The 14,717-nt window shown below is 40.0% G+C and overlaps 1 protein-coding gene across 1 annotated transcript in view; it reads left to right on the top strand.

Moving 5' to 3' along the window:
* Positions 1-14,717, top strand: part of PPP6R2 (protein phosphatase 6 regulatory subunit 2) — a gene marked incomplete at its 5' end in the record, with an annotated part of 57,583 nt that overhangs the window by 33,286 nt on the left and 9,580 nt on the right. Inside the window, 10 exons of the mRNA XM_082003191.1 lie at positions 390-475; positions 811-891; positions 2,799-2,896; positions 5,464-5,521; positions 6,995-7,122; positions 8,058-8,230; positions 9,686-9,848; positions 10,156-10,244; positions 11,381-11,588; positions 14,430-14,453. Of these exons, the coding sequence (XP_081859317.1) occupies positions 390-475; positions 811-891; positions 2,799-2,896; positions 5,464-5,521; positions 6,995-7,122; positions 8,058-8,230; positions 9,686-9,848; positions 10,156-10,244; positions 11,381-11,588; positions 14,430-14,453 (1,108 nt within the window). The remainder of the gene's footprint in view (positions 1-389; positions 476-810; positions 892-2,798; positions 2,897-5,463; positions 5,522-6,994; positions 7,123-8,057; positions 8,231-9,685; positions 9,849-10,155; positions 10,245-11,380; positions 11,589-14,429; positions 14,454-14,717) is intronic.

Below are 14,717 nucleotides of genomic sequence, written 5' to 3'. Positions count from 1 at the left end.
CCCAACCACAATCACCATGAAAGAAAAGGACAAAAAAAGTAGAACTTAAGTCACATGCATGCTAGTTTTTAGAAAGCTGTAGTAGAAGTTTTGCATCTTTAGCCCACTGTAATTCCACAAGCGAGTTAAGATTGTTAAGACAGTAATATCTTACTGGTTGACCAAATGGAAGATGTTCCTTTCTCTGCAGAATTTACCATTTTTAGAGAATTAGGAGTAAAATGTAATTCACTTTGCAGAGCACTTCACGTAATGCATGCATTACTTAGCTCATGTGCACGTGCATGTGTCTGCTCAAAAACTTCCAGGTAACCAGCGGGGCTAAATGACTGGCTTTGATCCCTTCTCACTGAGTTGTGGTAATCTTTATGGTGACCTTTTTATTACAGAGCTACCTGAAGATTGCAGAGGGAGGTGGGAGAGTTTTGTAGAAGAGACACTGACAGAAACAAACAGGAGAAATACAGTGGATTTGGTGAGAACAGTGATATTCTGCATATTTCAGATAGGCCTCCTCTCTTCTGGACTTCCTTTAACTAAAAAAAAGTTACATTGCTGGTGTTTTTTTCTTTTGCTTGTTTTTATGACGTAGGCTTATAAGGGCAGAGTGTTCATAGAAAACATACTCCATAATAGTTCTTCAAGCAGCAGCAGCTCTGACATATGTTGACAAACTATTCCACATTTCTGTGTTACGCATTGGGACGGTTTCTGCCTTCTGAAGAGTTTGGTCTTTGATTGTATGTGTGGAATGAATATTTGAGCTTTCTTAGCTTTCACTTGTGCTTATTTTTTTGTATTTTTTTTCAGGTGAGCACTCACCATCTGCACTCTTCCAGTGAGGACGAAGACATTGAGAGTGCTTTTCCCAATGAACTTTCTCTCCAACAGGTGACTTGACAACACGCTCTTCACTCTTCCTTGGAAGCTTGCTTCTCTGATTTGCCGTTAATGTGTCCTAGTATAAGAGCAGCTTTCTAAATTCTACTCTTAGTCCATGTGTTCAGCTCTTTTGTGTTTTTCTAGTATAGTTACTTACATGGTCTGGACTCCAGTTGGGGACGAATTTGGCTCAGCCTGCATGCAAGTCCCAGATACATGATGTGTCTCGCATTCTTTTGAGAGACTGCATATTTCTTTTCTCTTTTCCTGGTTCTCCCCACAGTAGGGGACTAGGTGGTCCTGATGTTGTAGACCAGCTGCAGTGAGTTGCTGTAGTTCCCAGCCAGCAAGGTAGTGTGCATCACCTACCTGCAGTAGAATTGGAACTGATAGAGGGGTTCTGCTTCCTCTTGAGCTATGCAGACTTATGCTAAAAGCTGAAAGAGCCATACTAAAATGTTAGCAGTAAAGAGCAGTAAAAAGCCTTGACTTAGGAAGAAATGGTGGTAGTTAAAGGTTCACTTGAATTTAGCAAAGATCTCAGCATCCTCAAAATCTGAGGTACTCTGCTAAAGCTCCATCAAATAGATGGAAGCTGCTTTTCAGGATGAAATATTTAGACAGGCTCTTCCAACCTTTTTGCTGCTAAGAACATAAAGAGCGTTAACAGAACATTTGTGTTTCAACCTATTTAGTAGGGAGCTACCTGCGGGGAGTAAAAAGACAAATCTCGAAATCTAGTTAAGGGTAAAAATGAGCTGAAAACGGTTTATAGTTATTCTTTTGTCCAAATACTTTAACTGGCTACTCTGACATTACAAATACATTTCCTCAGCTGATACTTAGAAAGCACATTATAAAGAGAAAATGCATTGCCTTTGTAAAAACAAAACAAAACAAAAGTCTTTTACTGCACCAAGTATCAATACACATATTGACAGGCACCTGCAGAATTCCTTGGACAGGAACGCGAGTACTTCATATCACCCACAGTGGAGTCACGACAAAGTGCAGCTGCAGAGATGCATGTTTGAATTACCTAGCTGGAGCTGGAGCGGCTTCTAATTATCTTCTAATAGGAGAAATGATCTGGGGAAGAAAAAATAAAAAAGCAATGCTTAAGAGCAAGTGCAAGATTCTGTTTGGAGGCAGGAGCAATCCTTTTCATAAATAGAGAATGAGGCATGGATGAGGAGGCAAGAAGGTGACCAAAAGCATATCTGGGCAGTTATCCTGGGGTGCGAGCTGAAAAATAGGCGACCCAAGCTGCTGTGGGAAACCAAATGTATGGTAGGTGGGAGTGTTGTCTCAAAGACGTGGAGTAATTCTTCCTTTCTCCTTGGTGAATGTCCAGTTGGAGGCAGTGAACTTCAGAAGTGATTTGTATTAGCAAAAGCTCAGCTAAAGGATAGTAATGAGAATGATCACAGGTGTAGAGTGTGACACAGGAAGAAAAGTTGAAAGAATTTGGTCCACTTGGTCAAGAGAAGACAAGATTATGTGGAGAAATATGCCTCATCCTACAAGGAGGAGGCATTTAGAGGAAGTGAAAAGTACCTTCTTGATGTCCCTCGTGGGTTTAAGTTGCAGCAAGGTAAATGTCATATAGTATCAGGGGAAAACAAACATGAAAAAAACCAATACAACATTCTAACAGAATAATGAAGCCAACAAATGGTTTCCTAGGAAAATTTCATAGCTCTGTTTGGAAGAAATTAAGAGGAGATCAGAGAAGCATCTGTCCAGGACTTGCAGAAGTCTGATCCTGCTTTGAGAAAGGGGGTTGAAATAGATGATTTCTCAAAGTTCATCAGTTTTTTATGATTTAATGCTTTTTAGAATATGTGTTTTCAGCCAGCTTAATTGACTATCTTTGGACACCTTAATGATAGCTCTTTTTGGGTTCCGTTGCTCAGGCCTTCTCTGAGTACCAGATCCAGCAGATGACAGCTAACTTTGTGGATCAGTTTGGCTTTAACGATGAGGAGTTTGCAGACCAGGATGACAATATCAAGTAAGTTTATAAAACTTCAAAAGGCTTATATTTAGCATTTAAGCTTCTTTGTGTCTAATCTTTCTTCTCTGGTTCAGGTTTTAAAATGAACCGGCACTGTGTACCTCCTTTGGTTTGAAATGAACAGAAGACTGATCAATGGCTTGGCATACAGCTGACCTTTTTTTCTTTTCATATGATCTCCAAAGACAGTTGTAGAACCAAGGAAAAGTTCTTCATTTTGAAAAGAAACATTTTTAATAAAACACACGATCATTATTACCTAGCCATATTCTAGAATAAATTTAATTGCACAGCAAGCAAAGCCTTTAGAGAGCTAATTCTAGGCAATTATACAGATATTCTCCAGTGGCATTAAGTCTTTATTGAAATTAGGAGTAGAAAGAATAGTGTTCTGATGAAGTCCATGGAAAAATTTAGCTGTTTTCTCTCTTATGAATAAGGCAACATAAATAAGGCACGAGCAAATAAGTTCAAAGAAGGCAGATACAGGTGGATTTAATGTTATGTGGCTTGCGGAATTCAGTGTTTGGAATTTTGCTGCTTTTATAGTTGAACTACTGTAATCTAATTAAAACTTCAGCTCATCTTTTAACCTGAAAAAACATAGCTAAGGAAATTACTGGGACTGTAATTATCCTGCTCATCATAATGGTTCGGAAATTGTAACCATTTAGTATGCGTTTATTGGCAGAAGAGTGTTCCAGGAGGATACCCAGGGTGTTTCCTGCTTGTCAATTTTGTCCGTTCACTTTCATCTCATGGCAACGTTTGTCTGAATCAAAAGAATTACTTGTCACCCGAGGTGACAGGGAGAGCACGTGGCAGTACCTGCTGTACGTACCGTCCTAGGGCTGGTGCTCACAGGCCAGCAAATTTTGGGTCTGTTCCGCAAAGAACTGCAAGATCCTGGTGTCCTGGAATCCTGACAAACTGGAAGCTTTTAGCCCGGAAAGTTCTGGGCATGCCACATAGCTCCGACTCCTTGGCTGTTTCAGATCTGATCTATCGAGGGTTCTTTTGCTGGTTCTGCTCAGATGATATTTTTAGCAACTGCTGGGCTCCATGAAATACCTTAAATGAAATGACGATGTGGGAATAGTTTGGCTGCTTCGGAGTTACTTTCAAACATGAATCAAAGTAGAGAGTCGTAAGATCCTCAGGGTCTTAGGAACTCATTAAGGTGTTCACCAAATAGTTGAGAACTGTATTCTAACATGCAGAAAGATTTTGGAGTCCAGCTTTCTCATCTTTTTTTCTGAACATGTAGATGTCCAGAACTTTAATAAGGCAAAAAACTTCCGGCCTCGAAGGAGAGTTTTAACTGAACATGGATTACTTCTACATGTTTTTTTAAGAATAAAATACTTTTTAAGCTTCTTACCAAATTGCAGCAAATACAGAACTTCTGAGTATATAGGTGGAGGGGAAGAGGAAATTTGTGTGAGGAGCTGCTGAAGGTAGCTAATGTCCATTTTGAAAGTGAACATGAAAGTGGACAAAATGTGCCTTCCCTGTATTTGTCATTAGAAGAGAAGAATATACTATAAAACTGTTCTGGTCTGGAATATTCTGAGAATGCTGCTCCCTGTCATTTGTCTTCCAGCTGGTGACAGATATGAATTTGAATATTTTAAGAAGTATTAATCATGTTTCAATGTCCTGGTGATTTGCATGACAGTATTTTTTTTACTAACTGAATAGTTGTCTTTAAAAGAAAATAACACTGTCCAAACTTAGAGATACATAGATGTGGTGAAAAAATACTGCATTGACCTGGACTGTGCTAGTAGGTTGGAGCTTTTTGATCTGTAGCACCCTCTGCTGTTCTTACAATAGACACTCTTAGGTCAAAGTCAGAAATTGGGTTATTTAATGATTTTGGCAGCAAACATGTCTTAGTAACATCGGGGTTGTTGAGCCACTAGTACACTAAGATTCCCTGAAGTTACTGTAATTATGTTAAGACAGGCAGGTGCAGTCCTTTCTGGAGGCTTCTGGATTCAAGCCCACTGTGCAGCATTCTGCCGTCTCTGGGTCTTGTCTCACGCTTAGGAACCCAGTGGAATTGTTGGGTGAACATAGGACTGGAATCCCAGAGCAGCTGGGTGCAGCTCCTTCTCTTTTTAATTAATTATAAGTTTGTTTGGTTTTTTTTAATAAGATTTGGTTCAACTGGAGAGACCCAGTGAAAAAAAACAAGATAGCCTTTATGCTCCATAGGTACCATGAGAGTTGCAAAATAACAGCCAGACATTGCTGTGGCTGCCGTGAAGCCTCAAAATACCGTGTCAACAAGATAATGACGAAGGTTGTTCACACGGGTGTTGAATCAGACCTAAGCATGAAAATCCTACATATTTTTTAAAATATTCAAAAATACGAAATAATCTTTCATCTCATGGAGAGGAGACCGTTGGGAATCAAACAGGGAACAAACGCAGAAGGCACTGAGTGGTCTTATAAAATGTCTCTGTGGTTAGCTATCCTCTGGTCTTGTGTGGGGGCTGTGAAAGCGCTTTGTTACTCCGTACCATCACTGAAGTTTCTTTTCCTTCTTTTTGCAGTGCTCCCTTTGACAGGATTGCAGAGATAAACTTCAATATAGATGCTGATGATGACAGTGTAAGTGGGTGTTTTGGGATATTTATTTAATACGACCGACTATGGCAAGTTAGTTCGTGCTTGAATTAGCTGTTGTCATTTGAAAGAAAAAAGACTCGGTATGTCATTTTGGTAAATAAAAACTGGTAGCTGGCCTCATAGCTGAGTCAGTTAAGGAACTCAGGGCATTACAAGTACCCTTGGAGAATCTCCCTGCATTTTATTGCATTGTTGAGGATCTTCAGAGTAGTACTCTTTATGCTGGAGGAATCTTTCTCTCTCTTGCTCTGCAGTGTGAATCTGTTGTCCCTATTTTCATTTTGATAATCTTTCCATACGCAAGGAAAAAATGCAAATAGAGAGGATTTGGTTTCTTATGGGTCTAAATATTGCCATGCTGTGTCTTACCTTTGCTGTTTTATTGACCTAAATCAATACTCATTGAGGAAGCTGAGCGGTGGCTTAAAAGAGGTGATTCCAAGCTCAATTCCTGACTCAAGGTTATTTTAGTCAATACTAAGACTTTAGGTTTCCTTAGTCTTAAAATACTTTCTTTTTCACTTCAACAGTAGTATGAAGAGTATTTTTTTTCTCTCTCTTCTGGCTACTTTAGGCAGTGCTCTGTAGATGCAGAAAATTTGTTTTCTTTTTGAATCTGCCAGCTAAGACTGCAGCCACCAAGAGCTGTTTATATGCTTATCTTAACTTGGTTTTTTTTCCCTGAGTAGACAGTTTGTGTGTGTGATAGAATTCTAATGCAGCCATTGGTTTGGACCATGCACCGTCTGGAAGTCACTGCTTAGTCTTTTAATTGAGAGATCCCAGAATGCTCAAATTGGCAGATCATTGGTATTTTTACAGGGATACCTCACTTTACTGGTGCCTGAAAACTGTAATTTCCAGAATGGAAGGTTTTATGATTTGAAGGGGGGGTGTGCACATGAGTTAAGCGTGGTCATATTTGCTTAGAAGCTCCCTGTAATTCTGTCAAGGGGAATGCAGTCACTGAAGGAAGTTGTACTGTGGATTGTTAGTCCAAGCAGGACAGTTCGCATACGTGGCATTGCTTCACTCTCCGAGTTCCGAGCTGGTCAGTTAGCAAATGTATTCTTAAGGCAATTGTTTCCAGCCCTCTTCAGCAATGAGTTTATATTCTTGCCACTGTGAGGGGTGCAGAGAGAGTCATGTAACAGAACAGCTATGAAGCAGCGTGCAGGAGTTCCTGCTATTTTGGAAGCAGTGTAGGCTGAGATACTGTTGTGTTTCTTCATCTGTCATGGGCTTGCTGCTTCTGAGCATACTGTGCTATTATTACTCTTCCACAGCTGAACACTGCTTGTTGCACAACTTGGGATGTAAAATAAAATGAGTGCAGACACCTTCATGGTATTAGTTGTGTACAAATGCTGTTCTATGAATTTCCTCATCATTGAAGTTCTTGTTTCTGTCTCCAAAGAATGAATGGAATTTGATTTCTTTTTAATACTATTTTAGCCCAATGCTTCCCTCTTTGAAGCCTGCTGCAATGAGCGGATCCAACAATTTGATGATAATGAGGAGGAAGAAGATATCTGGGAAGAGAAGGAGATAACCTATGCAACCCAAGTTAAATCAAGAACACGGTAAGGTGAAAACAAAAGATCAACACTCTCCTCCTCAGTGCTATGAAACGTACATTCTAGTTAGGTGCATGCTTAATTGTTTGTTACTTACTTGCTGCGAGGCCTTTTTCTGGCATAAAACAGAGTCACACTTCTGCAAAAAGAAGTGGTGGTTTGTCTTGAATGTGAAACAAAGATCCAATTTGAGGAATGCAGTAATGATGGAAACACCTAATTACTGAGTCTTTTATCAAAGATATTAAAAAAAACCCCAACCTTTAGTTTGAAATACTTAGAACTTGCTCCTTTCCTCATGTTTGGAGAGGAGGAGCTTGAAAGAATTGTAAAACTGAGGGTAGTAGACAGAATATTCATTTTCAAAATGTCAAAAAGAAGAAAAATAATGTTTTGCATGAGAGTGAGTGACCTCTTGTGGTGCATCTCTGGCATTGCAAATCATTTACAATTTTTCATCCCATTGATAGTCAGTTATTAAATAAAGTTACTTCTGTAATTGTAAGTCTGAAAATGTGATAAAATGAGACAAGAAAAATGGACAAGTCCTTAGTGTTTATTTGCCTAGCATCAATAAACTGATTGTCTTGTTCATATACAGAATTGATACCACACTGGTGTTCCCCTCCTTTGCTGCTGGTTTGTCTTCTCGTATCAATCTCCAGCCCTGAACATGTCACTGGAACGTATTTGCCATTACAGCTCTGCAGATGCACTTTGACAAGTAAAGCACTTAGGGACTTTAGTGGAACACTCTAGAGGAGTGCCTGCTGTTGCCTGTCTGAGCTTTCTATCTTTTTGGGAAATAAGCCCTGTAAAAGGCATTCAGCATCACTTGGTCTGTTCATGATTTGTGTTTTTTCCCTGGAGCAAGGAGGAAGCAGGTGAGGGATGAACTAGCTGCTGTAAGGGTTTTTCTGATTCTGAGTTCTGTGATTTAGTTTTGGAGCATCTCAGACCTCAGAGAGTTCATCAAAAAGTGATCTTGAGAATGGGGATCATGATGGTAGTGTGGACTCCGAAGAAGAGGAGGAAACAGAACAGCAGCCACCTCCTTCCTCAGCAAACAACAACAAGAATATATCTGAGCAGAAAGACTCTGACTCCTCTGAAGGTAAAGAGTTGAAAACAGCACCACCCCATTTGAAATGAGATCTGTAACATCTCTGCAGAATAGCAGTTCGCAAACTGCCAGGTTTCTATGGCTATTCTCTAATTCCACCTGTGCAGATGAGAAGTGTGAATTTCAGCCTTAATTTTTTTGCCTCTGAAACATTGGTGAGATTAAGCCCTGCTCGGCTTCTTCAGAATAGCAGTGTCATGCTTCAGTTATGGTAAGACAACCACACAGGTACAAGTACGGTACTAATACTAGCTGTTTTAGTACAAATACTAATGAAGAAAATGTAAGTGGAGGCTTATGACATTAACTCCTTATATTATCAGAGTTTTATGCAGACCCTTGCCAAGTATCTCCACACTCCATCTATCTGCCTCTTCTGCCTAATTGCCTTTCTCGTTTTAGTTTGCATGTTGTAAACCCATTCTTCTTACAATGCCTAGAGGAGGTCTGTGGACGGACAGGGTTTTCCCAGATCACGATGCAAATAGCACTATGTAATTTCATGAGACACTGAGTGTTGTCAGCCAAACAAATTCAGTCGACTGAAAAAAAGGGGTAATATTTTTTTCCCAAATGTTCATTTCTTGTTTGGTGCAAGCATTTCAGTTTTAAAACGTTACTTTTTTTTCTAGGTGATGGCTTTGTATTGTAACTGTGAGCATAATGCATATTCATTCCCAGTAGTCTGCTCTCTACACCCATTTGGTAGTGTCAGATATTTTCAATTCTTACTAGGAAGAACCAGTATAAACAACACAAATGGCAACCTGTGGATAGTGTACATCAGTTTAGTTACTCTTCTAGAGGCTTTGGTTTAAATTTTGGTTCAGCTTTTGAGTGACTATAGACTCGGTGGATCTCCTCTCAGTTTTGTTGTAAGCAAATCAGGTTGCACAACAGACCTCTGCAATCCTTTCATCTTTCTTGAGAAAAGATAATGAAAAATGCTTTTTGTAGCAATAGAAGTATGTCCTAACGAATAAGGAGTAGGCTGGGACTGTAAAAAACAAATTATATTCTTAGTTTTGTTTAAGATCACTTCTGTGATCTTAAACATTTTAATTCGTATATCAACTCTCTACCTGTAATTGCCAAAATTAGACAGTTAGTGATTGAAATGGTTGAAAGCCATGCCACTTTTGGCAGGAAACTAAGATACTTAGAGTTCAGCTGAAAATCACTGGCTTAAAGAATGAAGACATTCATAATGTCATTTTTCTTAATTGATGCTTCTCTCTTGTGGATAACATTGATACTTACCAGAAGAGGGATTTTCGGGCTGATTGTCTATGACCTGTGTGACAGGCAGCTTCCTGTAGATTTTGAAGGAGTGCCATTGGATGGTCTTTCTTTTTTTTGTCTCTCGGATCACTTTGGAATATTTTTGGGATGGTGAAAGTTTCTGAAAACTCACAGGAATTCCAGTCTGTTGTTCTGTGTCTCCAGGGTCTGGATGGACAGCTGTGTTCGAGCCCGTGAACTCGAAGCCCCCCGCACCCTGTGTTGCCATGGATGTTGGATCGAGTGTGTGGGATTCAGCAGCCCCAGAGAGCACCACGCCAGAGGAGAAAGGATGGGCGAAGTTTACAGACTTCCAGCCTCTCTGTTGGTAAGAGGCACACATTCTTTCAATTTCTGTATAACATTTGAGTGAAACAATATTTGAAATATGGTTTGATGGAGTACATTGACTGTAATCTTCTTTCCTTTCCCTTCCCTGCTACCCCTTTTATTTTTATAATACTGAGTAAGCAATACTTTATGTATCATCGCTGGTGCTACACTAGGTGTATAAAATCAGTAAATGAAGGAATTTTTTAGAAGTTAAAAACCTTATTCTTCTGGTGCGGATATTTGGAAGCACAACCAAGATATCTGTACTTCATTCTCACGACTTTCTTCCTCCCCTACTTTAGCTCAGAATCAGGTCCACGATGCAGTTCTCCTGTGGACACAGAAAGCAATGATTCAGATGGAAATCCAAAGCAGAGTCAAGACAAGAACTGTAAGTGAGAATGTTACAAGACAAAACAGATGTATTATTTAAGCTGTTTGAATTTCTGCATAGCATACCAAGCCTACTAGGGAGAACTTCCCTCCAGTGTCATCTGCCTTATCTTATTTGAAGGCTCTCTTTCGTACAGAGATCTGTCTATTAAAAGAGTAACTCAGAAATCCTGAACGTTTGTTGGGATAATATTATTCATCAAGAAAAGAATTAAATTTAAGTTAGTAAGAGTTGATGTCACAGAGTTGATTCATTTATAAACTGTTCAAAAGTCCTATTTTAACTGCATGCTTGGTTATAAAAGTACTTGCCAAAAAGTAAAAGGAGAGAGTAAGTTGTACAACTGGCTCAGCACAGTTACCAGTAGTATAACTTCAGTCTGATTTGTTTCCCTCCTCTTTTCCAAGCAAGGAAAAATAAAATTTAACAAAGGGCTTTGATGGAACTAAATTAAACTTTTGACTGTAGTAACGGTACCTTTTCCTGCCACATGCATTTTCTGGGATACTCTGCCAGCAGAGCTGGAGACTCAGTTCTGTAGAGCTCAGGCTGCATGTGATGACTGCTTTATGTCTGCACGTTGTTTAAGTCTACCCAGGTAGCAATCTTCAGTCAGGCACTGTGCGGTACATCGAGTTGGGCGAGCAGGTCCCGACTTTGGGAAGAAAAACACTTTCTGAGACTGCAACACTATTTTGCCACTTCTGAGAGAGGCTTTCCTTGCGTGTGGAATCGAAACCAATGAACGCTTCAAAAAGTATAGCTGCTTAAATTATACCACAACAGCTTCTCAGAGCTAGGTCAGAGTCAGCAGGGACCCCAGGGACTGCCTTAATCCTCCATTCAGAGTCACTGTTGTTCAACAAGTGAAGAAAATCATCTCCTCTGCTGTTTGTATTAAACACAGACATGAGGGGCAGGTGGAGAGCACTGATTTGTGGGGTTGGGGTTTTTTTCCTTATTTACAAAAATAATATTGCATGCTGTGGGATCTGCACAGAAACCATCATCTCCAAATTTGCAATAGTTGTGAACAGTCCATTTCACACCACCCTGCTTACTTGGGGTCATAGCTGGGGAGTTTTTTCTGTGGTTTTGTTCACTTTGTAACGTGAATTATTTGCTTTTCTCAGTCAGCACTGCCTCTCCCTGTGTTTGGAACGTCTGTGTCACGAGGAAAGCACCGCTAGTGGCCTCAGACAGCAGCTCCTCTGGAGGCTCCGACAGCGATGAGGAGGAGGATAAGGCCGATATTGTCACGGAAACCATCAGCACAGGCTCGGGCCAGGAAACCATCAAGCTGACTATGGATGCTAAAAATGAGAAGGCTGTTTTCACCAGGTGCGAAAGGACTCTCCTTGGGCTGGGGTGCTGCTCTGCCCTCGTTTTAGCCCCTTGTGTCACTAGGGGTTAATGTATTACTTTTCCCTTGTAGCCACCGTGGTTCCAAATGTCCTGTGCAAGAATGTCTTACAGCTTTATTGTCACAGGGGTTTTGTTCTAAGAAAGTATTTATAACGCGTTTATTTTAAGAAAGGTGTGTGGGTCATTGTAGTCACTGAGCCACGTCACAGAAGCATGGCCCGTCTGGCTGGCTGGCCGCACAAGAGATCCGGGCCTGGGCTCATGGCAGAGATGCAAGATCAGGTCGCACAGAAGAGTCAAGCAAAGCCTCACATGATGGCAAGTGCAAGGTCTGACGTGGAATCAGTGTGCGGTCTTGCAGGGGGAAGATTTAAATGTCTCAAGCTGTCATTTTCCCCTCATTGTCAAAGTAGTACGTCATAGACAATGAATGATAAAAAATGCAAAATGTCAGAAAAAGATAGGGCAGATCCTGAGATTTGTTAGCTTTTGGGCAGCAGTTTGGTTGGACTTGCATATGCTCAAATCTAGCCTACTCTAATCATTTGAGGGAGAAGTTGCATTTCAAAACAGTAAGCATCTAGTTCACTTTGGTACATCCAGCAATATTACCCAATTTTAAGATATTTGTGTTTTTTCCTCATACTCCTTACACATTATATAAGTATGATTTAACTAGTTGGTGTCGCTGTGTTTTATGCATCTGACTCAGGAACAGGTATTTACTTTTTATAACGTCATGGTTATGTGACTTTTTTGGATAGTCAGCGTGAGCTGCTTGGCAGGTATACACACTCCAGCAACGAGGTACTCGGAGTTAAAAAGCAGTGGCTTAGGAAACAAGTGGGATTACAGAACTAGGTAAAATTGTGGGAGGAAGTTAACCAAAGGTACGTTTGGTTAGGCAACTCTGAATTGAGTTTTTAATTGTGTGATGGGTTTTTATTTTTGGTGTCCACCTCAGATGGCCTTTACTCTTCGTACTTGAAATGAGTGAGATGTCTGAGATTTCTTTGTTTGCAGTGCTTGCATCTGAAGAGCTATTTTGATAGAGAGTGTTAGTTTGTATGCATAGGGGTGGCATGGCCAAGCAGACGGGCTTCATGAAAAATGGAAGCTGAGGAAAACAAGAATACTGCCCGCTGTGCTAAAAACAGCATCTCCTTTTTCAGTTCTTTGTGTACTTGAATTACATCTAATTAAATCCATTGGCATGTGTATCTAAAACAAACTGTGCTCCAGATGTTTTTCCTCTCAGAATGCGTGGTGTTTGTGACTAGAGTAGTATTACACATGGAACTATCTGTCTTGGTTCATAGTAGCAGTGTAAATGTTATTTGGCATGTTCTTATGTCTTCCATGTGTTTTGTAGCAGGTAGGAAATTTTTTTTTCTGATTTGGCTGATTGGATGTTGCGGGCTATACTGCTGTTTCAGACAGTGTAATTTTGAATGTGTTTTTTTCTCTATATAAGTGTATGTATCTTGAGCAATAAGGACAAGGCTTCCAGAACCTGCTTGGTTTTGCATGACTGCACTAATTCCATTTTGGCAAAGAAAGTAAATACTTGAATAACCACAGTCTCCACTTCAAAGGTGTCTGTAGGTTTCCACAACTATAACCGTAGCCAAAAATCAAAATAGAAGCTGTGGGAAGACAGGAACCTGTTATATAGGTGGTGATTTCAGCTGCTCCAGATCTGTTTAGTAGCCACATTTCTCCCAGTATATGAATTGCCATATTGACCAGTAACGATAATGGAAACTTCCTGGTGTCCTCAGCTCTCCCAAACCAATCTGCCTTCTGTTGGAACAGATGCAGTTAACCTTAAATGTCCAGTAGTGAATATATTAATTTCTTACCATGTTCCTTAGTGATTGCAAGGAAATGAACTATACTAAAAGTTGAAGAATTTTTCAGACTGGATATGCAGTTCTTGATGACTTTGTATAAGCACTTCCCTAGAAGTGCTAAACTTTTACCAAACCACATTCCTATTTCTGTAGAAACAGCTCTTCCTTCTCCTTTTTACCCCTACCTGCCATACTGAAATCTGCAGTGGAGATCTGTAGTACTCCTTGGAGCTACACACACAAGGGCTCTGTAGATTCTACCATCACTAGGGTCATGAAAGCTCCAGACGTTACAGTACGTGCCTCTGATACCTTCCATGATCATCATCTCAACTGCTGATGCTTGCCTGCCTGCCCCAAAATTTAAACCCTTTAAAAGGAAAGTTAATAATTTGTCCTTGCATGGCTTAGTAGAACGTCCCTCATGGCAGTTCTGTTTAAACTACTGCTAAGAATATTGGCTACCATAAACATCATATAAAAGAAAGTATTTCAGATGTATATAGTTAATTTCTGTACTTCAAATGTATTTAGCTAACTTCCTTTCCCATATCTAATTCTATATGGTACTTTCTTCTGAAAAAACAAGTAGTTTTGCAGAAGTTCGCCGACTAAAGGGCTTCCAGTGTTGCCAAATCTCACTCTTTGGTGACTTCAGAATGTGTGTGTTAGGCTTGAGAAAGATGCTTTTCACAGTGTATCGAATATTCCGATGTTTTTTGTATACTGATGTGAATTTTGTGTGGAAAATGCCATGTTCCGTGGTTGTACTCTTTGAAATAGCTTTTAAAACGTCCCTGTACATTCTCCTGCCAGGAACACCGCTTAAGGATACAGTTGCAAAGTTAACGCTTTTGTCTGTTTTTTCAACAATCTTTACTGTTTTCTTTTTCTTCCTTTCTTTGCTTTCTTTCTATTTGTGCCTCTCTTGCTGCCTTTCTCTCTTGCTGTGGGTATTGCTCAGAGTATTTAGACCTGCAGGCAGAGGGTATGTATCACGGTGACCTTCTCAGGGTTCCAAACATCCACCTGACAAGTAGTTTCTCCTATTAGTTACTTCATACTGGGCTGGAAAAAGAGCATTTGGACTGCTGGATGGTGAAAGCTCATCTCTTCACAATCAGTTAAAACAGATCTAGAAATTATGTTTCGAAAACCTGAATTGGAGGTTGTGTATTGTCCTTTGTGAAAGTATGCGCAAAGTCAACATAGCCATTAAAAAAAAAAGAACCGTTAAAAAGCAAATACGGTG

Source organism: Phaethon aethereus, assembly GCF_964289735.1.
Source record: "Phaethon aethereus genome assembly, chromosome: 1".
Classification (NCBI taxonomy): domain Eukaryota; kingdom Metazoa; phylum Chordata; class Aves; order Phaethontiformes; family Phaethontidae; genus Phaethon; species Phaethon aethereus.
The sequence above is the reverse complement of the archived record's forward strand: the minus strand, read 5'-3'. Positions and strand labels throughout refer to the sequence as shown.